At 41.4% G+C, this 26305-nt stretch overlaps 1 protein-coding gene across 1 annotated transcript; it reads left to right on the top strand.

Annotated features, from left to right (window-relative positions):
• Positions 1–1574: 1574 nt before the first annotated feature.
• On the top strand, positions 1575–26305 carry ugl (ureidoglycolate lyase; the record flags this gene model as incomplete). Its single annotated transcript, XM_083915462.1, has 14 exons — positions 1575–1691; positions 1775–1993; positions 5008–5098; positions 10346–10422; positions 11394–11504; positions 11605–11664; positions 14999–15155; positions 16287–16485; positions 18948–19026; positions 19102–19194; positions 23035–23107; positions 23195–23262; positions 23715–23839; positions 26134–26305. 14 exons carry the CDS (start codon positions 1575–1577, stop codon positions 26303–26305), a joined length of 1641 nt encoding a protein of 546 aa, XP_083771588.1.

Genomic DNA, 26305 nt, shown 5'->3' with positions numbered 1-26305 from the left:
ACAACAAATCTCAGACCAGACCTTATGCTCTGGTCCTCCTCACTCCACACCGTGTACATCAGAGAGCTTACCGTTCCCTTGGAGGCTGCTGTGGAGGAGGCATTCAAATGCAAGAGCCTTAAGTACACCGAGTTGGCAGTGGATGCTTGGCAGCGTCGATGGAGAGCAAAGGTTTGCCCAGTGGAAGTCGGGCTGGTTTATCTAATTGGTTTCACGTCCTACAACTTAACTGTTTGGTTCACTGTCTTTGCTCTCATCAGCTTTGTTTCCAGCAGCAGGCAGCTGTTCTCAGTGAAACATGCTCCGATGAACCCACCGATCACTATCATAGTTGAGCATTTAGCAGCCAAAGAGTTGGTAGGGACTAAAACCAGAGCTAAAAGAGAGACAATATTTCGACAAAATTCATCAGGTGGACACAAACACAGCTCTGAATCTTGCTGCTCCTTTTGGGTTGGATTCATAATAAGGAAGCTGTTTGCTGCATTTCAGGCCTAGTCCACACAAACACAGCTCTGAATCTTGCTGCTCCCTTTGGGTTGGATTCATAATAAGGAAGCTGTTTGCCACATTTCAGGCCTAGTCCACACAAACACAGTTATTTTTGAAACTTTTATGGTCCCTAGTTGAAAAAAAATTCCATCCACACCACCGGTTTGATAAAAAATATCTCTGCAAAAAAAATCTGCCTCTGTCAGCTGGTCACGTCTAGAGTGCTCCATAAGTCTCTATGGATACAACTGACTGTTTACTGTCGCAAAGTGTTACGTCAAACAATGTCGACAAGAAATTTCATTTTTCCTAGGTTTTTGCTGAAACTGGACTTTTCCAAAAAGTTCACCCTGGACTCCGGTCACAAAAAACTCCGGTTTCAAGAGCCCACAACTGCAGTCCTGTGTGGATGAAAGAACAAACTGTGCAGAGAAACACACACTTTCAAAAATACCCTTGTTTGTGTGGACGGCCCCTTTAAGGTCATGGTTCCACCGCCCAAAAGTGGCCAGACATCATAAAATGCAGGTTTATTTAGAGTGAAGAAGAAAACAATTGTGTATTCTGTTTCCTGGTGAATCAGAAATCAGGGCTGCTGTCATTCTTCAGTGTCAGAGCACATTTGCATCAAGTTATAACTTTTAATGTTCCTCCATATTGTACCGCTGATTATTTGAGTGGTCAGCACCCGTATGTCTACCAAATTTGTTTATATTTGTGATGAACCTTTTGAACCTTTTATGGGACATGTCTCTTTTTGGGACCACTAGAATTAGACCCTTTTTACAAATATGGAGACAGGGGGCAGCTGGTGGAACAGTGGTTAGAGCAGTCGCCCAATGTAAAGAGGCTGAAGGTCCTTGAAGCAGCGGCCGCGGGTTAGACTCGAACCTCTGGCCTTTTGCTGCATGCCCCCCCCCCCCCCCCCCGCCTCTCTCTCTCTCACCCCATTTCCTGTCTGTCCTATATAATAAAGGCTAGAAAAACTGCTAAAAAACTCTAAAAGAAATATATATATCTGGAGACTGACCTTGATAAAGCCACATCTCACAGACTCTTATCATCCACAGGGCCTAGTCAGCATGGATCTGTCCCCCCCTCCCTCTGGTCTAGAAGCAGAATATGAAACACTTTTCACCACAGGCTCCCTCCTCTTCCTCCATGAGCTGATCTCCACATTCAATGAGGAGGTGGATCAGGTAAGACAGCTGAAAAAGCCTTTTTAAAAAAAAAAAATTCAGTGCCCTTGTTCAACTCAGGATAAGGCATGTACTCAATTCAGGTCCTGCGGTTAAGAGTGTCCAGAAAGGCCCATTTGGACCTTTCAGGGGACTTGCCAAGCTTTCTGGAAAGTACCACGCACATCAGGAGAGACCCGGCCTGGAGGGTTCTCCCTGTACCCCCGAGGCTCCAGAGAAGACATGTGGATATCGGGGACCTGGCTCCCTCAGATACCCAGCGCTTCGTTAAAGCTCTCCAGTCACCAGCACAAGGCATACAGGTACCACCTCTATCATTTACCAGTCGACCAACACAGTAACTGTGTGGTATGATCCTGGTTGGTCATAAAAAGCCTTATTGTAATAACTTATATGGAAATAATTTAATGTAACTTAGGAGTTATTACTGCATACTTCCATGATGTGAGTAACTTCAATAAAGTCATGTTAAAGTTAACACTCTATGTGAATCCATGACATCCTTGAATTCCAGTTAGGCATATGGCGAGGTAAGAGTTACATACATCTTCATAAATGATTATAACATATTCATACATGTAATCCTCGCTGAAAGACACCACAAAAACAACACTACTTACACCGCAGGTGTAAGTAACGCTCTAGGTGCAGGTTCTGCTGCACCTGAGAGGCCTTTGATGGTTTGGCCTCGAACTCCCAAGTCCTTAAGCAGCCTGATTGTCTTGACTTGCCTACAAAGCCTCTTCAGCCGACTTCCACTGGGCAAACCTTGGCTCTCCATCGACGCTGCCAAGCATCCACTGCCAACTCGGTGTACTTAAGGCTCTTGCATTTGAATGCCTCCTCCACAGCAGCCTCCAAGGGAACGGTAAGCTCTCTGATGTACACGGTGTGGAGTGAGGAGGACCAGAGCATAAGGTCTGGTCTGAGATTTGTTGTAGCAATCTCAGGAGGAAAGCAGAGCCTTTGATTCAGATCTGTGACTGACTTCCCGGTCACGAGGCCCCTCCGAGCTGGCCGATGTCCAATGTATGGGCTTTAGCTGGCTTTGCACCTTCTCGGATGAACTCCCTTGTGGATGTAGGATGGAATGATGGGGGAGGCAGGCCACTGATCTTTCCCTGTCTGGTCTCCAAAGTAGCTGCTAAGAACTTCAGGATGTGGTTGTGCTGCCAAGTGTAAGGGCCCTGCGACAGGCCCATCTTGCAGCCAACCAGAATATGCTTGAGGTTTGTCGGAGAAGGACAGAGGGGGCACGTGGGGTCTTCTCTGGATCATTGGTTGAGGTTAGAGGGGGAAGGCAGGACGTCATATGTGGCGCATAAGATGAAGCTGATGTGAAATGCCTCCATGCCCAACAACCCCCTCCAAGAGGACTTTCTCCTCTCAACTCCCTCTCATCTCATCCACTGTCCTTGCCTGGCTTGTGAGACAGCCTTTGCACACCTCGTTGCCTGCTCATGTTGGCACACCTCATTGACGACCAGACGTCGGCGCTGAGCTGGAGCTGCCCTATTTCACGATGGTCTGCTCTCACCAAGGCCAAGGCCTCCTTGCCCCTGTTGCACAGGGCCGACGATGTGTCTGTGCCTGAGGTCTGACTTTGCTTGCTTAGTAGCAGCAGCTGGGGTCCATTTCCTTCCAGTCACCAGGGTGCTGTTTGGGCAATGCATAGGTCACGGGATTCTGTTTGTGTCATTTCCAACCTGACTTTAGAACACTTGAACTCCTCTGCCAGGCTGGAAACAGGAAGATCCAGAATGCCTCTTCCATACAGTCCGATGTTACTCAAATTTGGGGAGTCCCAGCCACTTCCTGGCAAATTAGCTGACCAATATCTCCAGTTTCTCTATATTTGAGATTGGGAGCTCATAGATAAGAGGCCACACGAGCCTGGGTAGTAGCCCAAACGGAAGGAGCCACAGCTTTAGCCTGCCAGGGAGCATGGTCTTGTGGATACTCTCAAGGCCACATATGGTGTCCTGCCTAAGCTGGTCGACTTGCTCTGTGTCTTTGAGGGTGGCATGGTACCAACCTCCAAGACTCTTGACGGGCTTCTCTGACACTGTTGATATAGACTCCTTGCCTATGTAAAACTGATATTCTGACAGCTTCCCCTTAATGACTGAAATGCTCCTTGACTTGCTCGGCTTTATTTCCATCTGGGCCCACTGGATGTTCTCCTGCAGCTTGTTCAGCAGCCGCCTGGCACACGCCTTAGTTGTTGTTGTTGTTGTGATAAGGATGGCCATAATGTCCATATAGGCTCTGATGGGAGGGAAACGAAGACCAGATTTAATCCTCTGACTTCCTACCAGCCATCGAGAGGCCCGGATAATGACCTCCATAGCCATGGAGTCCTTTTCCTTAGGGATTAAGTTGCCTCCTGCCCTACGCCATGCAGTTGGAATTGTTGGTTTCTTCCACACCACAACCTCCAAAGAAAGCGAAACACCTCTGGTGTGTTCTCATAAAGCGTATATGCCACTCCACTCCTCCTTGGAGCTTTGTCTCCATTGTTTTTTCAGCTGCCTTCTCTCTTGACTAACCATTTTATCTCCTGCTGTCTCCTGGACATCAACGGGGTGGATGATGTCTTCTTCCTCCTTTCTGCAGTTCCATAGCACTCTGCACCATAGTTGTGAATCTGGTCTCCCATTCTCTCCGGGTTCTTAAATGCAGTTCCCCTCAGTTGTCCCAGGAGTTTGCTGATTTTTTTTTCTCACAGGACTTTGGCCACCTGATTTGTGGTTTTCGCCCTTGGATCTTGTTCTCGGTTGCAGGCTGTGACAGGTTGGGCTTGTGAGGCACCGCTATGCTTGGCTACTCCTCTTCTTCTCGAACTGGGGGATTGATGTTCTGCAGACTTTGGTTTTGGTCCTGCTGCTGAACTTCACTTGACTTACTCGACCTACTTTGTAAGAAGTAGCGGTCAATGTGAGTTCCCTGTTCTGACATTAAGCATTTTTTCAAGCCTTGTTGTCTTCTCTCTTTAATATCTGAGGAGTTATTAGACCTCAGTAATATTTTGAACCATCAAACTTTGTACCTCACACAATCTGATAAGTAGCTTGAACATCACAAAATCTTTTCTCATTGATCTATGATAAGATATATCTCTAGATCTTTTCTGTTGCACAACAACAAAAGTGTCAACATGTTAGCATCATCAAATTGAGCTATATTAACAGGTTAACAAGCGTATCCTTTAGCTCAAAGCACATGGTCCATAAGCACAGCCTCACAGACACTAGCATAGCCGAAGAAAACTTTTCTGTCATGTCCCTGTAGAGTCAAAGTCTCTCTTGGGTTTCAGGTGGACTTTGATGATGGGAACTGCCCGACATATTTCAACCAGATCAAAGGCATTCACAATGTTTTGAAGGCGGTTCACAACCAGTTCCCTGGTAAGTGACGTGCTGACGTGTTACGTTGACGTATTACGTTATTTCCGGTGCTTGTGTGTTGGTCACTCGTTGTTGTTTCACTGTTAGCTGCTCTTGCTAAATTCAACTGTTTTTGCTATAATATTCACCACAGCGGCTAACTACCGCTTAACATTTAAACATCCACTAGTTCTACTCAAGCACTCACAGCTCTCCTTCTTTCAGCCGCTTTCTGGCTAATTAATCGTTACACGCTGTTAGCCACTTTAGCTTAGCAGTTAGCTTCACGGCTGGTGATGGCTTCCCCCGCTCTCTCTCCTGCTCTCTCTTGCTCGGAGTGTCGTATGTTTAGCTACTCCTCTGCCTCCTTTAGTGATAATGGTAAGTGTAATAGGTGTAGTGTATTTGTAGCGCTGGAGGCGAGGCTCAGTGAGTTAGAGGCACGGCTCCGCACCATGGAAGCTCAGTCTTACGCTACAGTAGCTAGCCAGCCACCTACAACTTTAGCCGGTGCGAAGCCACATAGTGTAGCGTTAGCTCCTGCTAGCCCTCCCCCGGCAATCCCTGAGCAGCCAGGGTCCTCCTGGGTGACTGTGAGAGGAAAGCATAGTTCTAAATCGAAGCCCATGGTTAACCATCCGCACGTTCACGTTTCAAACAAGTTTTCTCCACTCAGTGACACGCCTGCTGAGAAAACAACACTGGTTATTGGCAGCTCCATTTTGAGAAACGTGAACTTAGTGACACCAGGGACAATAGTAAAATGCATCCCAGGGGCCAGAGCGGGCGACATTGAATCCTATTTGAAACTTCTGGCTAGGGATAAACGTAAATATGGTAGGATTGTTATTCACGTCGGCGGTAATGACACCCGATTACGTCAATCGGAGGTCACTAAAATTAATGTGCAGTCGGTGTGTTCTTATGCAAAAACTATGTCGGACTCCGTAATTTTCTCTGGTCCCCTGCCCAACTTGACTTGCGATGACATGTATAGCCGCATGTCATCATTCCGTCGCTGGCTGTCTGGATGGTGCCCGGTAAATAATGTGGGCTTCGTAGATAATTGGCAGTCTTTCTGGGGAAAACCTGGTCTTATTAGGAGAGATGGTATTCATCCTACTTTGGAGGGTGCTGCTCTCATATCTAAGAACCTGGACGCAGTTGTTAGGGGTCTAAAACCATGACAACCCAGTGTTGGGATCAGGAAGCAGAGTCGCAGTTTAATACACCTCTCTGCGCTGCCCTTATCGCAGGTGCCCAGGAAGCAGAGTGGCAGTCTTACACACCTCTCTGCGCTCCCCGTGGAGCATTTTCCAGCTCAGTTTAGTATACAAACACTGTCTGCCCCACGATCATTTAAATTAAACAGATCAAAAATTAACAGAAGAGGAGCTATAAAGAAAAACTTGATACAAATCAACGCAAAATCTGCGACAATGCAACAATATCAGAAAATAAAATGTGGACTTTTAAACATTAGATCTCTCTCATCTAAAGCTGTATTAGTAAACGATCTGATATCAGACAACCATATTGATTTACTCTGTCTGACCGAAACCTGGCTGCGTCCCGAAGAATATGTTAGCCTAAATGAATCCACTCCTCCCAGTCATATTAATACTCATATTTCTCGAGGCAGTGGTCGAGGAGGAGGCGTTGCAGCTATTTATAATTCAGGCCTATTAATAAACCCTAAACCTAAACTAAATTATAATTCATTTGAAAGTCTTGTTCTTAGTCTTTCACATTCAACCTGGAAAACTGTGCAGCCAATTATATTTGTTATAGTGTACCGTGCTCCCGGTCCCTACTCTGAATTTCTGTCCGACTTCTCAGAGTTTCTGTCAAATTTAGTCCTTAAATCCGACAAAGTAATAATTGTAGGTGATTTTAATATTCATGTGGACAGCGATAATAATGGTCTCAGTATCGCGTTTATCTCTCTATTAGATTCGATTGGTTTTAGTCAGAGTATACATAGACCTACTCACTGTTTTAATCACACCCTCGACCTTGTTTTGGTTTATGGTGTGGAAATTGATGACTTAATAGTCTTTCCACAGAATCCTATTTTATCAGACCATTATTTAATAACTTTTGAATTCATATTACAGGACTACTCACCACTGGGTAAAAGTGTCTACACCAGATGTTTATCTGATAGTGCTATAACTAAATTTAAGGAAGCGATTCCATCTGCATTTACTTTAATGCCTCATCCTAATATTCAAGACTCCTGCACTAACGTTAGTTTCTCTGAAATTGATCACCTTGTTGAAAGTGTTGCAGGCTCTCTAAGAACAACACTTGACTCTGTTGCTCCTTTAAAAAAGAAGATAATAAAACAGAGGAAGTTAGCTCCGTGGTATAACTCACAAACCCGTGAATTAAAACAAATATCGCGAAAGTTGGAAAGTAAATGGCGCTCCACTAAACTGGAGGAATCTCACTTAGTTTGGCAAGAAAGTCTTAAAACCTATAGGAAGGACCTCCGTAATGCCAGAGCAGCCTATTACTCATCTTTAATAGAGGAGAATAAGAACAATCCTAGATTTCTTTTTAGCACTGTAGCCAGGCTGACAGAGAGCCACAGCTCTATTGAGCCATGTATTCCTATAACCCTCAGTAGTAACGACTTCATGACCTTCTTTAATGACAAAATTATAACTATTAGAGACAAAATCAACTCGCTTGGCACTATTTGTTCATCAAACCCAGGAACCTTACAAACTGTACGACCTGAAATATTCTTGGACTGCTTTTCTACAGTCGACCTTAACAAATTAAACTCTACTATTTCAGCATCAAAACCTTCTACTTGTCTTCTAGACTCTATTCCAACTAGGTTACTTAAAGAAGTGTTACCTTTAATTAGCACTCCTGTATTAGATATGATTAACATGTCTTTATCAGCAGGTTATGTACCAATGTCTTTTAAAGTAGCTGTAATTAAACCTCTTCTTAAAAAGCCCAGTCTTGATCCTGAGGTACTAGCCAACTATAGACCTATATCTAACCTTCCCTTTCTCTCTAAGATCCTCGAGAAATTAGTTGCCAATCAGTTGTGTGACTTTTTACATAATAATGAGTTATTTGAGGATTTCCAGTCAGGATTTAGAGCAAATCATAGCACTGAGACAGCACTGGTGAAAATTACTAACGACCTTCTAATAGCTTCAGACAAAGGACTTGTCTCTGTACTTGTCTTACTAGATCTTAGTGCTGCCTTCGACACTATTGACCATCACATCCTGCTACACAGACTAGAGCATCTGATCGGCATTAAAGGAACCGCACTGAGCTGGTTTAAGTCATATTTATCAGATAGATCTCAGTTTGTACATGTTAATGACAAATCCTCCATGCACACTAAAGTTAGTCACGGAGTCCCACAGGGTTCTGTCCTTGGACCGATTCTTTTCACCTTATATATGCTTCCCTTAGGAATTATTATAAGGAAGCACTCCATAAATTTTCATTGTTATGCTGATGATACACAATTATATTTGTCGATCAAACCAGAAGAAACCCATCAGTTAGATAAACTTCAAATGTGCATTAAGGAAATAAAAAGCTGGATGACCTGCAATTTCCTGATGTTAAACTCAGACAAAACTGAAATTATTGTACTTGGCCCCAAAGGCCTCCGAAATTCAATAGCTAAAGACATTGTTACTCTGGATGATGTAGTGTTGTCCTCCAGCACCACAGTAAGGAATCTGGGTGTTATTTTTGATCAGGATATGTCCTTCGATTCTCACATAAAACTAACAACAAGGACTGCATATTTTCACCTGCGTAATATTGCAAAAATTAGGAACATTGTGTCTCAGAAAGATGCAGAGAAAATTGTTCATGCATTTGTTACTTCTAGGCTGGACTATTGCAATTCCTTATTATCAGGCTGCTCCAATAAGTCTGTTAAGAGTCTCCAGTTGGTCCAAAATGCTGCAGCTCGTTTACTAACTAAAACAAATAGAAGAGAACATATTTCTCCTGTATTAGCTTCTCTTCACTGGCTACCTGTAAAATCTAGAATAGAATTTAAAATCCTTCTCCTTACGTACAAAGCTCTTATTGGTCAGGCTCCGTCGTATCTTAAAGAGCTCATAGTACCGTATCACCCAACTAGATCTCTGCGCTCTGAGAATGCAGGGCTACTCGTCGTTCCTAGAGTCTCCAAAAGTAGAATGGGAGGCAGAGCCTTCAGCTACCAAGCTCCTCTCCTGTGGAACAAACTCCCAAATGTTATTCGGGAGGCAGACACTGTCCCCTTATTTAAAAGTAAACTTAAAACTTTCCTTTTTGATAAAGCTTACAGCTAGGGCTTACGATAAGACTTTATTCTGCTTAATGATGCTGCTATAGGCCTAGTCTGCCGGGGGATAATACTTTTCCTGATACTCTGAGCTTCTCTCCTCTCTGTCTGAATCATTCATGTCCCATCAATGCATGTTACTGATTCAGCTTCTTCCCCGGAGCTGTTTGTGCTTTGTCGTCTCGCAGGTCTCTGCTGATCGTGGTGGTGCTTGCTGCCGTGGTCCTACATGACGCTTCCTGCTGCTATTGTCACTGTTACTCATATATACTATCACTAGTTTAATAAACTATAAAATTTGTAGCTGTATCGTAGCTGCTATTGCCACTACTCATCATTGATCATGTTTGCCACCATAATTATTATCATTTTCATATTCTGTCACCTTAGCTGTGCTTGTTTCTACTATTCTGTTGTATTAACTGCCTTAACATATACGTCATATTCACATTACTATAAATATTATAGTTACTGTTAGGCTTTGCTTGCATCTCTGGAAGTGTGCCTGTCTGTCTCTCTCTGTCCATCTGTGTGTCTTTTCTCTCTTTCTCTCTCCTTTTCTTCCTCCCCAACCGGTCAAGACAGATGGCCGTCCTCCACAGAGCTGGGTCTGTCTGACGTTCCTGCCTGTTATAGGGAAGGTTTTCGTTGCCACTGTACTCTACAGAGGAATTGTTGGGTCTATGTAAATCATAAATAAGTCATTGAGTGTGGTCTTTACCCACTCTGTAAAGTGTCCTGAGATAACTTTTGTTATGATTTGACCCTATAAATAAAATTGAATTGAATTGAATTGAATTAGGTGGTTTACTTGATTTTGATACTCGTATCAGCACAGCTACATTTCAGGACTATGTGTGTGGTTGCACATGTGAATATTTCTGGTGTTGAACAGTGTAAAAGTCATGTAGCACACCATTCATCCACCTCTCTCCATGTGTTAACAGATGTCCCACACATATCTCAGGCTCCAGTGTTGATGCTTCGTCCTCGTGCCTGGAACATGGTAGAGCACAACATGATGGTAAACAGTATACTCTGTCCTTCACTTCTGTTTTATTTGTGGAAGCTTTCAGAAAATGTATTTTAAAGAACATTTAAATCATAAGATTTGAGATACCTTGTTTGTAGCAGCCTCTGTGGAAGTAAGATGTAACTGCAGGCGAGCCTGTTCTTTCACTCTACTTCCAGTCATCCCCTATATGTAACCCTCTTAAATCCATAAACACACACATGTTCCTATTATACTTCTATCCTTACTACAAGCCTCACTCAGAAGTTGGAATTTCCGATTACAAGTGAACGCAGCATAACTGTCAGCAGCAGAGGGAATGTCTCCACAGCCATGGATATTGTAATACTCAGCAAAAAAGACAAATACTAGTGCTGTCATTAGTGGGTCATATAATCAATAACCATTGTTTGAACTCAATCTGTGATAGACATTAACTTAAAAGGCAATTAAATAGAAGTAGAAATCTTTCAGAGTACAACTTTAAAGTAACAATTAATTAGTAACAATAATAAATAGAATATTTAAAAATAGATAATTAAAATGATTTGAAACCCTGTTTTGGTGTCCTTTAATGATCTGTGGTTGTGGGGAGGTTTAATTGGGGGGCTCTTGATCTAGTCGTGATGTTCAAATAAAGCTTCATGAACCATAAGTTATATCTTTTGACCCCACTAGATGGCGTTCTTGGTTTGAAGAAAAAGTCTGATATAATGTTAATTCAGTGTGCTTTCAACCCTTTGTTAAACAGAGAGCTCCATCTAGAGGGCTCAGAAGATAAAGAAAATGCTTCATGACACTTCATCTGGACATCACTAGTTTCTAAAGTCTTAGCTACAGCCCTGGCTCTTCGGTTGAAATTTCCCCAGAATATACATACTTGTCTACAGGACTAAAATACTTGCATTATTTGTGAAAAAAATGATGATGATATGTGATATGTTTACTTGTGCTAAAACTTCTATTGTGTTTGTGTTTGCGAGGTGGAGGGGAAGGAGGCCCCTGGTCCTCTCTTTGATTTTGGACTCCTCATGTTTCACTGTGGACAGACACTTTTTGAAAACGACAGTGGACCCTTTTTCTACCTCTCAAAGGTAACACACGTACACGCACGCGCGCACACACGCACACACACACACAAGCATACAGATTATAAATACATGTGCAGCTCTACAATGTTTCTGTGTTTTCCAGGTGGAGAGCTTCATTGAGGCCAGACTATGGAACAAAATATTTGTCTGGACACAACAGAAGGTGCATGTGTGATTTTCTTGTTATGAATACTGACTGTAACTGAACAGACCGTGTTCTGCACGGTTTACAGGACACGGGTTCCCGTAGTTAGAAGAAGAAGACATACTTTATTAATGGGCCTGTTTGAACCCATCCACTTCCATCCACTAAATCGCACCATAATACCGTTGCCGCTAACTTTTAAGTAAAGTTTAAATCAGCTTACCTATCAAGGAGAAACGTAGCCATTTGGGCGTGCGTTTCATTGCCGTTGAACTCCTTTCTCTCAGTCCCATGGAGTGAATGCTTGGCCTATATTAACTCTGGTTTTTGCCCGTCTCCGCTCACGCAGCTGTTGGGACAAATAACGCCCCCTTCACTGAGGCTCCGAAGCAGCTGCAGGATTGGCAAACTCCATTTCACCCAGTGCCAGCCTACAGTAGCTGCACCCAACAACAGACAACCCTGGCAACTTAAATTAAAATTAAATTAAAATACTAATTCATAGCAACACTTTAATTCTGTACCGCCTTTTTTTAAAATATAGCTTTAAATAAAGATTCTACATATTTAACCATTAATATCAGTAACTTCTATAAACAGACATCTAGCCCTGTTTGGGAGTGTAAGACAGGTCCAACAGTAACAACACACAAACACAGGTGTTTTGCAAGTACAATAGATGAGCAGTTGTGAAAAGATAAAGCACACACCCACCCATTATCCCAGAGCTATCACAAAAGTAAAACATTTTGATTTTGAAGAAACCGTTCATTCCTATTCATATATTTTTTGTCAGAACATTACATTTTTTTATTTATTCTTTTGAAATTAGATCTGTGTTCTCAAAATTTGCTGACTTTTTTCTTTTGTAACATTATTATCAGAATCTCAGATACATTTTTCATGTCCCTGAAACCTGAACTTATTCACAGTGAACATGTACTGTAGATTCCGCTGGTGTTCACAACTTGCTTTTACATCCACCAAGTTATTTCAAGCCCATCCAACATCCTGAATGACCTGATAATTACAAGTAGAGATGCACCGATCCAGTTTTTTCTTATCCAACCAGATACCGATACCTAGGCTGAGTGCATCGACCTATACCCAAAACTGATCCGATCCCACTGTTGAATGAATGAACCGTGTACCTTGCCATGTGAGTGAAGGCATCAGGCTTGACATAAACATTTAGCCTTGTTAAAAAAAAGGTAACAAATTAACACAAATATATATGTACTGAATATTATTTATTAACAAATAAAAAAGTGTACATTAGCAGCAAAAATAAATAAATAACACTGCCATGCAAAGTGCACTGCAAACAGATATTTTAAACTGTAATATAAAACCCTAACGGCTGTTGCAAACATAGAATTGAAGTGACTAGATCACTGTAACTGTATTTCCGTGTATGATATTCATAAAAAAGAAATGACTGCCAGCTAATTAGTCAATAATTGAGCATCTCTAATTACAAGTAGTATTATAGAAATACATATTTTTAAATGGTGTGTGTGTGTGTGTGTGTGTGTAGGAGATTAAGCCTGCTTTTATTATGGCTAGAATATATTAGTCGCTGAATTAATTATGAATTAACTTGACTCGTTAAAAATTTAGGATTGATTTTACCTCGGAGTAAGGGCACCACACCAAAATAAGACAGGATGTTTATTAAACTTTGGTGAAGGTTTAATACCTGTTAATTATTTAAAGTAATTGATTATTTAAATTTTTATCAGTCTCGTCTTGAACGCGTTAGTTCGTACCACAGCCCTATCAGGGACCAACAGACTCCCACAACTCGTAAGGTTATAAACATTTATTTGACTACCTAACAAAGAGAATACAGGACAGTGCAACACTGAATAGACAAGTGAAAAAGGGTTAAATGTGGATATAAAAGCTTAAGACCAGAGTGATTCAGGCCTACGGGGCTGGTTTATAATATTACTGGCGGACTTTAAAGCTGGCTCTAATTAGCCGGCCAACAGAACTCGGATCAGAATTTAACTGTCACCAACGTTTAACCAAGAGTTGCATTAAAAGGCCAACCTTACTTTGCCGTTGATATTACAGTCGCCCTGGCGTCTTACAGAACCGATGCAGTTTTGTAGGTCCGCGTCCATGTGTTTGGCGGACCTCGGCTCGGTTTGTAGACTGGGTCAGCTGCGCGGTTGGATCTGCAGGGCTCGTCTGGTCCCGTCCCGGCTCTTCAGGTGGCCTGCCTCTGGAGGTTGTTTTTGGGTTGACAAAAATGTTCTGACCGGTTCTGAACTAGAGTTTGATGCAATTTGCCGACCGGACAAAAGGGAAAAGACGACACAAGGGGTTTTACTATACTTAGGAAAAATAAAAACGTGTCGTAAAAACGTATAAAGTTGCGCGGTAAAAATTGATTAATAAACTAAAATTCTTAAGTAAGAAAACAATGTCTCTTGCTAACTTTGGGTTAACAAAGTTAGACAAAAGAACAAAGGGAACGAAGAGGGGAGAAGAGATAAGTGCAGGAGGTGAAGTAACAGAGGGGGGTCAGAGGTGCGAAGAGGTGCAGAGGGAAGTTGCAGAGTGAGAGAGAGGACCTCTGTCTGTTCCTTTATCTCACAGTTGAACGAAAAGGGGGAGTTTGACTATACTTAACCCTTTGGCTCTGAGCGAATCAACTGCTTTTCATGCCGGAATTCTAATTCTAAGATTAAACTATCTTTGGTTGATTTTCCATTATTAAGCTTTCTGATATCCAATTTAACTAAAAATCTTTAGGCAGACCGTTTTAACAGATATAGATACTGAGTGACGGGCCTATTATTAAAACACAAAATATTTCAGGAATTAGATGGAGACTTTGCACTTCTGAAACCACATAAACATAATCACAACAAGATACAAATAATGCATATACTGTTACACACTTGCAAGAATGTCTTTGAACAGGCAGTTGTGATGAAACATCGAACTTTAACTGTTTTCCAAACTTCTACACAAAGTTCAAAGTGTAGATTTTATTACTGAAAGTCCCTCTGTCTCCCAACAAAGCACAGCTCCTCCGGTTCGAATTGCGGTCAGATTTGGGTTAAAAGGGGTCCTTCATTCTGGAGTTCGGGTTTTTTTTAATTACCCTAGGAGGGTTTGAGGTTGTAAAAGACGTTATTTCCTATCGAAACCAGTATAAAAATGTCTTTATCTACCGTTGTCTTCCTGTGACACTGAGCAGACAACCAGACACAAAAACTCCTTAAACAGCACTTCCTCATGAGGCCCTACATGTGTGTTCGTGTGTGTGTGTGTGTGTGTGTGTGTGTGTGTGTGTGTGTGTGTGTGTGTGTGTGTGTGTGTGTGTGTGTGTGTGCAGTTGGGCCTTCCACTGGGCAGCATCAAGGTGACGGTTCTAATTGAAAATGTGTTAGCAGCATTTGAAATGGAGGAGATTCTCTACGAGCTGCGAAAACATTCAGCAGGACTCAACTGTGGCATCTGGGATTACTCAGCCTCCTTTGTCAATAAGTTTGGTGAGCTAAACCTTCACTTAACCTGCTCCTGACAGCTCGTCTCGTCTAACATTTCTTACATGTTTAAGGTGGTAGGTCATGTTTGTCTAATGTTACTTCAATGTTTAAGGTGTTAGGTCATGTTCGTTCAACATTACTTACATGTTTAAGGTGGTAGGTCATGTTTGTCTAACGTAACTTACATTTTTAAGGTGGTAGGTCATGTTCGTCTAACGTTACTTACATGTTTAAGGTGGTAGGTCATGTTCATCTAACGTTACTTACATGTTTAAGGTGGTAGGTCATGTTTGTCTAATGTTACATACATGTTTAAGGTGGTAGGTCATGTTCGTCTAACGTTACTTACATGTTTAAGGTGGTAGGTCATGTTTGTCTAACCTTACATGTTTAACGTGGTAGGTGATGTTCGTTTAACGTTACTTACATGTTTAAGGTGGTAGGTCATGTTCGTCCAACGTTACTTACATGTTTAAGGTGGTAGGTCATGTTCGTCTAACGTTACTGACATGTTTAAGGTGGTAGGTCATGTTTGTCTAACGTTACTTACATGTTTAAGGTGGTAGGTCATGTTCGTCCAACATTACTTACATGTTTAAGGTGGTAGGTCATGTTTGTCTAACCTTACTTACACGTTTAACGTGGTAGGTCATGTTTGTCTAACATTACTTACATGTTTAGGGTGGTGGGTCATGTTCATCCAAAGTTACTTACATGTTTTAAGGTGGTAGATCAGGTTCGTCGTGGACGAATGATGGGTGATGTTTTTCTTGCAAAGTTTGCATGTGACCTTCATCCTTGTTCTTTTCAAATTCATCCCATATTTGAGACGTCTTTCACGACATGATTGGCTTTAAATTATTAACTGTCTGACCACGATGTTGAATGGACCTGCCATGTTAAAAAAAACACTGACAGTGTTTTAACTCATTTTTTGATGGATATTAACTTAAATGGCAATCGAACAGATGAAAATCTTATTGAGTACAACTTTAAGATTCATAGAATAGGCATGGGGGAGTGTATTTATTATAATAAATAACTTTTTTATAACAAACAACACCAAAAGTTACAGGGAAAAAGGCAATTCACCATGTTTCATTGAAGTTAAGAGGGCTTGTGTTTCTCCTCCAGGTCACCGACACGCCTTCCTGCTGCCCGACCGCAGTAAATATGTCAACATGGAGAAGCGTTTTCTGCGCAGCTACATGGACCTGTTGGTTCAGACGTGTCATCGGAGAGGAACGCTGGCCACAGGAGGCATGGCTGCCCTGCTGCTGCCTCAGGACCCGCTCAGTGACTCTCACAGGGGAGTGCTGGCTACTGTCACCAGGTGGGAACATCACTTTTCACAAACATTTTCAAAGATGTAAACTCACTGAAGGATTAACTCCGTCACAGAGCCATTATCCCCATCACTGAAAAATGAAACAGTCTCTGGTTATCCAGGTATACTTCAAAGATATTTACTTGGCAATGGGACAGCATGACTAAAAGCCACATAACCAGTTATTAGGATGCAGTGTTAATCACACACCAGAATAAAAAAAGTATATTGACGTGCACTGATGAGTTTATAAGTCCTGAAATGTATCAGTAGAGTGTCTAACAATGTAAAGTTTGACTGTAGGATGATGTCACAGTGAGACTAACTTTTAAAAGATGAAATAATACATTTATACATTATTTTTAATGCAAACGTTCTCAATGAATCACACTTGGAGAGTTTACTGCTATACTATTTTGAATTTATACTTTCTTTTGCTAATAGATAACTACACAACCATATTTAGCATAACAAAGGTTAGTTAGGTATAGGGTTTCCAACCGTCCCTTAAAATACGGCATTGTCACGTATTTGGAAACAAAAAGATGTGTCCCTTATCAAACAGACAAGGGACGCATTTTGTTGCATATTTTAAAAATAAATGTCTGAGCGATGACAGACTGCTGCTTCTGTCTCTCTCTGTCCAGAACCACTGAGAAGCATAATGCTCTTATTATTATTATTATTTACCAATGAAAAGCACTGTCATTGTTGCTACGATATTCCAGCGACACAGCAAGTTTCGAAAAAGACAGCTGACTCTCAACCTTATAATAAAAAAGTTTACAGAAATATAGAGCTGAACGGCAAAAAGAAAACGAATGGCTGGAAAATGTTGGAGATAACGAATATAAAACCAACTGTAACGTCTGCCACCAACAATTTTCCATCAGTCACAGTTGGCTTAGTGATATAAGCCAACATAGATCACAAGAGAATCATAAGAGGAACGATAGGCTTGGGAGGAGTCAGGGAGCTCTCCCAAAGTCTTTTGTTCGACATGCATCTCCGGTGCTGATATGGTAGGCATTACAGGTACAGTGTGTAATGTAGCAGTATTTTGTAGTGATGTCAAAAAGAAGCTTCATGAAGCATTAGTTGTATTTGTTGAGTCCACTAGATGGAGCTCTTGGTTTAAAGAAAAAGGGCTCAATGAATGGTGATTCAGTGTGTTTTCAACCCTTTGTTGAACAGAGACCTCCATCTAGTGAACTCAGAAAATAAAGAAAATGCTTCAAGAGGCTTAATTTGGAAAGCGCTAGAAATTTGGCCTCATCTAGTGGTGAAAGTTTTAGATTGTAATCATATGAATTTTCATTAAATCTGAATCTACAAGTGTAAAATACATGCAGTGTTTCCCCAGCAGCAGGACATTTGGATGTTTTGAGCATTCTGAATTGCCTCCTGCTGTGAAGTACAAACTACATTTTGCCAGCAATGAACAGGGGTAATGTCTTGCTTAGTTAGATATATGGTATGAATAGGACTTCTTACAACCAAGTATATTATATATTTAGAAACAGTAAGTGTAATAATAATGCCTGCACTCTCTGTCCCCTGTCCCTTATTTCCATTTCAGGGAGTTAGGAGTTGAAAAATGCCATTTTATTGTCAGAATAATTGGAAGATATTGGGCGTTTAAAAAAAATGGTCCAATATTTACTTTGGTGACTATGCCCTAATCTGTGCTAAAATCTTCTATCTTGCTATAGGCCATTTTCTAACACGATAATGATTTACATCATGATATAGCCTGTAATAACTACACGGTAAAGCCTACTCCTGTTTGAATTCAAAAATTGTCGAATGAAAACTACTCATCAATTTTTCAATTTTATTATGAAATTTAGTGCAAAATGAAAATAACATGCATGGATCAGGATGTAAAGCATTGTCCAAATGAGGTACTTAATTCAGCTGCTGTTCTTTTCCAGAATCACAATGGAAATGATATAGACAAATCTATACAATAGACATTTTTATATTGATTTGACGATATATGTCATCATACTTACTATTTGTTGGCTGGTGGCGAAACCCATGCGACACAGATACAGGAAATGACGCTGCTAAACTGTCTCTAGTGTCCGAGCAGGTAAGCACTGAAGGACATAAAAACAGACAGCAATGTAACAACCCTGTCTTCAAATACCACGCAACGCTTAAGGGTGCCTTGTGCATTGGTATCAGATGTCAAGGGGCAAGATGAAGTATGCTGTATTTGACGACCTGGAACTGAGAATGAGCTGCACACCCTGCACTCTGTTATTGGCTGGTAGTTAGTTCAAGTATTTCATTATTCAAAATAAATCAGACTTAACTATTGCTACATCATGTCAATGAGCCACATAGTATACAGTATCATCAGCATACATATACACTGCTCTGTATTCTATGCTGAGAAGACAATGTCTGCATTTTTTCAATAAAACCTGTCTGCTGCTCTTACACTGTCTTCTTCCCGTCAGACTGAAGCTGCTGGAGATCCAGGCAGGTGTGGATGGTTTCATGGTTTATGATCTGAGCTTGATTGAGCCCATGCAGAAAGTAAGCACAGGATCAGGAGCCATACACATACAGAGTAGCTGATAATGACTCATGGTAATTATTTGCCTCTTCCAGCTCTTCCAGCTCCACACTGAAGGTGATAACCAGCTTCATCAGCTCCGAAATGATGTCACTGTTACTCATGATGACTTACTCTCCATGCCTTTGGTCAGTCACTGCACTTTACACACTTTATTAGGGACCATGTAAGAAGAGGGTGCTGTTTTACTGCACATATTATTCGGAGGGAACGTCAAATTACTTTACACAAGATAAGAAACACATGGGCTGGCGTAAGCTAACTATACTCTACAGCATGCAGGGCAGTAACCCTTAAGGACCGGAATTGGGCACCCCAGATCTACAGTTTATGTTTCTGGCCCATTATTCTCCCTACTTTGCCATGCACCTATACTGCCCTACAAAGCCTAAGTGCAGTAACTACGCAAAGATTTAGGATAAAATAAAATGTCTTTAAATTTGGTTTATTGTCCCAACAATGAATATTTGACACACTGATGATGGATTATGGTTTACTTTGCCATTTAATAATTATTATCCAAATAAATCCTAACATCCATACTTTCAGACCCAAAATTGTGCAGAAATCATGTTGTTAGTAGTTTTGTAGTTACTGCACTTAGACTTTGTAGGGCAGTATAACTCTCTGCCATCTGTGCTTTCTGACTATCTGACAAGTGCACAGAGTTTGCTTTTTCTTCTTCTTTTTTTTATTCAGTGGTGGGTGGCAAACCAACATTAAGGTACATTACCACCAGTGGTGTAGTCTAGTTTTTTGCAGTGAGTATACTGTCTATACTCTGACTCACCCGTCCCAGAACAACACATTTTATAAAAACAACCATCTTGGAGCAACACCTCATTAGTACCATCCCATCCTTGTGGCTGATGCTGTATCCTAACATGTTGATAACATACCCAGGTTTCCAGGGGACCGTCAAAAGATGTTTACTGTAGGCTATGCATTGCATACAGTGAATGTGATTCAGATTCAGATGTTTAATACATGCATAAAAAACATCAGCATCTGAATCACATTCACTAATGCATAGCCTACAGTAAACAACTTGAGAGCATTCTGAAAGACTGGGTATGTTATCAACATGTTAAGAGGCAGTATCAGCCACAAGGATGCAATGAGACTGGACAAATATTTTAGGAAAGCTGGCTCTGTGATTGGTTGGACAAACTTGGAGGGGGTGGAGAGATGAGCACCCAAGATGTTAGAGGTCATTCTGAACAACTTCATAAGACCATGATGGTCACTGCAGGGCAGAGAGATAGAGAACAGTCTTCATACCTACAGCCATCAGGCTTTCTAATTCTTCTGCAAATGGTAGAAGGAAAACAGACAGACAGAAGCATGCACACACGCACGCACACACACGCACACACGCACACACGCTCTCTTTCTTATAGATATTGTATACGTTAACCGTTCATAGTTTTGTGATTTCCATGATGTTCATAAATGTGACATACACTAAGGGGCAGAGAAGCCTATCAATCATTGTCGTTCCCATGACAATGGGTTGTTTGGAAGTGGGCTTGAACTGTGTGTAAGCCGGCCGGCAAGGGAGAGAGCCGAGCTAAAAGCTGGTCAGCTCATGTCAAAGACACAAGTTAGTTCGCTTGTCTTGGTGTCTGTCACGGCCCACGGGAGCCTGGCTGTTCACGAATAAAGCCCGGAGAAACATCTGATGGACGCTACAATAAACATACCAACAATCCCCTGCTATCACAGGCAACGGAAGCCTCGGAGGTCCAAAAATCATGTGAACACAGACTTGGTTATTCTTGGTTTTTCTTCAGTTTCCCAAGCCTTTTATTAGATAGGACAGACAGGAAATGGGGTGAGAGAGAGGGGAGGAGACATGCAGCAAAGGGCCGCAGGCCGGAGTTGAACCCGCGGTCACTGCCTCGAGGACCTTCAGCCTCTTTAGAATAGAATAGAATAGAATAGAATGACTTTAATGATCCCAGACTGGGAAATTACTTTGTAACAGCAGTAGTGGGTCAGCAAATAAAAACTTTGTACATAACATAAATAGAATCCAATATATACATAGTGTATATATACAGTGCACAGTGTGGTATAAACAATAAACAATAATAATATATACAACAAAATATGCAAACTATACTATAACAATAATAATATATACAAAACAAACAACAACAACAAAAAACAATAGAGAGAGGGAATGTTAGGATGCAGCGTCTGTATCTGGGCAACAGCGGAGTGGATGACATCACAGGCCAGCGCTGCATCAGCTGAAGGAGGAACGTACACACCGATAATGATGGCAGACGTGAATTCCAGGGGCAAATAACAAGGCCTCATCCCCACAGTCAACAGTTCAATGTCCGGGGTACAGAGACGTTTCTTCACGTGAACGTGTCCGGGATTACACCACCTCTCACTCACGTACAGTGCAATCCCTCCTCCTTTTTTCTTTCCGCTGCTTCTCACGTCCCTGTCCGCCCGAACAGTGCTGAAACCGGGAATCGCCACGCTGTGGTCCGGAATGTGTGAGTGAAGCCATGTCTCCGTGAAACACAACACACTGCACTCACGATATTCCCTCTGAGCCTTTATCAGCGTGGCAAGCTCGTCTTATTTCCCAGAGACCTCACATTTCCCATGACCCCTTTACACGGGGCGACTGCTCTAACCACTGTGCCAACGGTCATCTCAGACTGGATTAATTTAATGAATAAATCAATGTGTGAAGGCAGTCACAGAATAATGTTCTTCTGTATGCTCGGCATCAAGTGGATAAATGGGAAGAAGAAAAAAGTATAGTCTAGGGCATATTGATGTATCACGCAGACTAAACCACTGTGTAAACACAAATCACTGATCTTTTCAATTGAGTATACAGTGTTTGTACCTGCGTATCACGTAGACTACACCACTGATTACCACCATCTAGAGATCTCTGATCTGCTTTTAAGGAAACCCATTTACAGAAAAAGTTGTACTCCATAAGATTTTCATCTATTTAATTGTCTTTTAAGTTTCTATCGGTCAAATAGTGAGTTAAAACAATGGTGATAGATCATATGACCCACTAGTGAAAGCACTTGTTGCCTCTTTTCCGGGTATTCCAATATCTGTGTCTGTGGAGACATGCCCGGGCTTGATGTAAATAAGCTGCCATCTTAGTGACGCTGCTGACAGTGGTTGGTCTTCTAGTCCAACTCATCACCAACGGTTATGCTGCCTTCACTTGTAATTGTGAACTTCCAATCTTGAGTCAGGCTTGTAGTAAGAGCAGAAGTGTAATAGGAACATATTTGTGTGTATCGATTTAAGAGGGTAACATATAGGGGACGGACTGAAAGTAGAGAGGTGAATGTGTTTAAAGTTTTTAAAAAAGCAAAAAATTAAAAATTTAAAAAATTGTCAACACACATAGTGACAATGAACGTGACAAGATGGAGGCCCTGAAAGAACAGGCTCACCTGCAGTTACATCTTACTGCCAAAGATGCCGCTAGAAACAAGGTATCTCAAATCTTATGGAGTACAAGTTAAAATTACTAAATTACAGTAAAGTAAATGAAGAACGAGGAAAATGTCATCATACTTTGTTGTAGCTGTATTAAGCTGAGCATGCCCCTTGATGACATAGAAGAGCGTAGGCCTATGTGCCATCATGAAATGTCTTAGTCAGGTTTTGTTTCAGCACTAGCCTGTAGAACATACTTCCAAACCATAAGTTTTATTTTGATTAGTTACTTTATGCTATAAAAACATGGTGGAAAATCATGGTGATTGACAGCTATAATTGGCTCACAATTGGTCAGGCGGGCACACAGACAGGACTTCGATACCGCCCAATCACTGCTGTGCAGACTGGTTGCAAAATAATGTGGTCAGTTTTGTACAGTGCGAGGAAGTGGAGAAGTGCCATCCATCTTTATATACAGTCTATGATCTCTAATAATGAGGTGTATCTGGATGTATTTTGTTTTCCGACAGGGAGGAGTCACCCTCTATGGTTTGAAGCATAACATTGCAGTTGGTGTCCTCTTTATTAATGCTTGGCTCTCAGGTATGTACATTCACCTACTGATGTTCTCCTCATCTTTAAGAGCAAATAGGGTAAAGTGAGTCTCATTATGTATATTCTGTTTCTCAGGTAAAGGACATTTTTTCTACAGAGGACAGGTGGAAGATTCAGCCACAGCAGAGATTTCTAGATCACAGGTGGGTTTAACTTGAGCACCCAACCCTGTAGGGAATTAGGGAATTTGACTCTATAAAAATGGCTTATATAGTTCAGGAGTCAAAAACTGAAGTGCATTATATATGTTTCAGAATGGTTTTTAACCCCGTATCATGCCATTGCGTGAAATAGATACGTTGGTACACCTCGCAAAGCGTGAACCTGATTAATCTTGCCGGTAAAATGAGAGTCAATGGTTGATTGTGTTTTGTTCTTTTAAATCTTTTTTTATCCTTTGCCTATTTATTGTATACCACTGAAGGAGATGCACTGAAAAATCATTGTACAGTGGATGTGCAATGACAATAAAACCTATTCTATAAACTCTATAGCTACGTTGCCCCTGAAGTATTAATAACCTGACTGACATAATAGCGTGTCTGTGTCTGTGTCTGTGCATGTGTGTGTCTGTGTCTGTGTGCGTGTGTGTCAGGTGTGGCAGTGGATCTGTCATCAGACTCAGCTGGAGGATGACAGCAGGGTTGTGAACAGGCGGCTGGTGACTGACCTCACCAAGGAGCTTATGTTGGAGCTCAGGGGTCTCTGCCACTCTGTGAGGTAAGCACACACACCACATTTGAGATCATGAGGACATGTGTCAATGCAGATCACTGGCTTCATTGACATGAAATAGTATCTGTCCCCCACAATAGCTTAAGATCTGCATGCTCTCTTTGAGAAATCTATGTTTTTGTATTTTTTGTTTTCTTAACTCAGCTCAACTCAACTTTATTTACAGAGCACTTTAAAATCAGCCACTGCTGAACCAATGTGCTGTACATGAATAATTACAACCAGAAAACAACAAAAACACTAAAACTAAAGCAAAATCTCATGCAGGGTCAAAAGCCAAGGAATAAATACGGGTTTAAGAAGAAGAAGAAGAAGAAGAATTACTTTATTTATCCCGCACGGGGAAATAAGACCAGACAGTGAAGGGGCCTGTCTAATGTGCAAACGGAGAGTGTTCCATAATGTTCGAGCAGCCATCGAGAAGGCTCTATCCCCTCTGAGCTTCCGTGTAGCCCTCAGTATCTCCAGGAGTAGCTGATCAGCTGACCTGAGGCACCGAGCAGGAGCGTAGGGATGAAGCTGCTCAGAGAGGTAAGGCAGGGTGAGACCATTTAAAGATTAAAAAACAAATAAAAGAATCTTAAAATGAACTCCTGTGCACAGGCAACCAGTGAAGGGCCAATTGTCATACTATTGCTATACCTTAACTTTAGCTTATAGTTATATCAAATCATTTCACTTTAAACTTACTCGCAAAGTAGCCATGTATCATAATATGACTTTAACTTTGACCAACGGCCACACAAAAACAGTCATAGACTTTGAACCAAAAGTCACTTTAGCTTTCTAGCTACCGTCTCATCTACATTTAACATCGGTCGGTTTAGATGGTGTGGTCCACCGGTTTCCAATCCAGGTCCTGGCCCCCACTAAGGGTTGCCAAAGCATCATGGGAAGTGGTGAGTCTTTCTTGATTTTAACTTTTTTTTTAAATATACAGTATATACAGTTGAAGTTTATTATTATTTCAGATATATACAGGATAAAGGAACGTGAAGACCTAAACACAGAGCCTTCTTTTTTTTTTTTTGAACACCCTCATCCTGCATTAGAAAAGTACACAGTTAAAACAACCAAACAGCTAATAGAGCAATGGCAAAGTGTCAGGGAGAAGAAAACACTGAAAAACAGGAATTATACCCCCAAATAAAAATACCCTAATTTATTCAAAATTGAACAAATGTATTTTTAGACTTCACATTTTAGATTCACATCTAAAAAGAAATGACTGAAATACAAATAATGTTTTAGAAATATATTTCTGACTCCACATTCCATCTCTGCTCTCCTCCACTACAACACAAATAACGGGTACACCCTTAAAAGGATGATTTCCACCAAATGCATAATACAATTCAATTTTATTTACAGTGCCAATTCATAACAAAAGTTATCTCAGGACACTTTACATATGGAGTAGGTAAAGACCACACTCTATGACTTATTTATGATTTACACAGACCCAACAATTCCCCCATGAGCAGCAACAGCAATCTTGAGTAGCCTTTAACAGGCAGGAACGTGGAACAGACCCAGCCCTATGGAGGACGGACATCTGTCTGCACTGGTTGGGGAGGAAGAAAAGGAGAGAGAAAGAGAGAAAAGACAGACAGATGGACAGAGAGAGAGAAAGACAGACACAAAGACAGACAGACAGATGGACAGACAGTCCCAGAGATCCAAGCAACCACAAAAGTTACAGTAAAAAAGGTGATAGAATATGACAATGATAATAATTATGGTGGTAAATATGACCATAACTGCAAAGCATTGTGCGTGATATCCACCCCTGTAGTGACCATCGTTGTTCACGTGGTCACTCAGCCCTCCGAGCGTCGATCTCACCAAGTTACCTTCAGTTTTTCAGACAATTGGAACAACACTTTAATGGCGGTGGGGATTCCCCTGAGGACAAGTGCTGAGGGGAATTGAACGAGGCCATGTTGAACCACTATTGAAACAAAAAGAGTGTTTTTCATGCCTAACCCTGACCATCACCTTTTGTTGACTTAAATTGGTCATGTAATGTTGTTATTTTGTGTGTTGGTGCACTTCCGGTTTGGCGTCTTCTGACTTCCTGTCTGGTCCTGCAGCCGTCAGCGTGTTTTTTCATACACATTTCTGTGCATAACTTTTTTTTAGAATTTGGTACAGACCTGCTCATGAAAACACATTGAACCATGACATGTTTTGACTATATTTTTCTTTCTTTTTCCTGTCGGAAACATGTTTTTGTATTTAACACTGAAAAATACCTGTCTTGTGTTTGTCTCTGTCAGGAATAAAGAGAGGTTACACACAGCTGCAAACATGTTCCTGGAGGTGGTCCTAAAGAGAGATTTTCCAGAATTCATAACCACCTACTTGAATGAGGAGCACACCTTTCTCAGCTCCCAGAACAGTGAACAGGTGGAGGCTGTGGACACAAACATGCCCCGACCCAAACTGTGA

Source organism: Echiichthys vipera, assembly GCF_963691815.1.
Source record: "Echiichthys vipera genome assembly, chromosome: 6".
Classification (NCBI taxonomy): domain Eukaryota; kingdom Metazoa; phylum Chordata; class Actinopteri; order Perciformes; family Trachinidae; genus Echiichthys; species Echiichthys vipera.
Note: the sequence above shows the minus strand (reverse complement) of the source record. Positions and strands in the feature narration are given on the sequence as shown.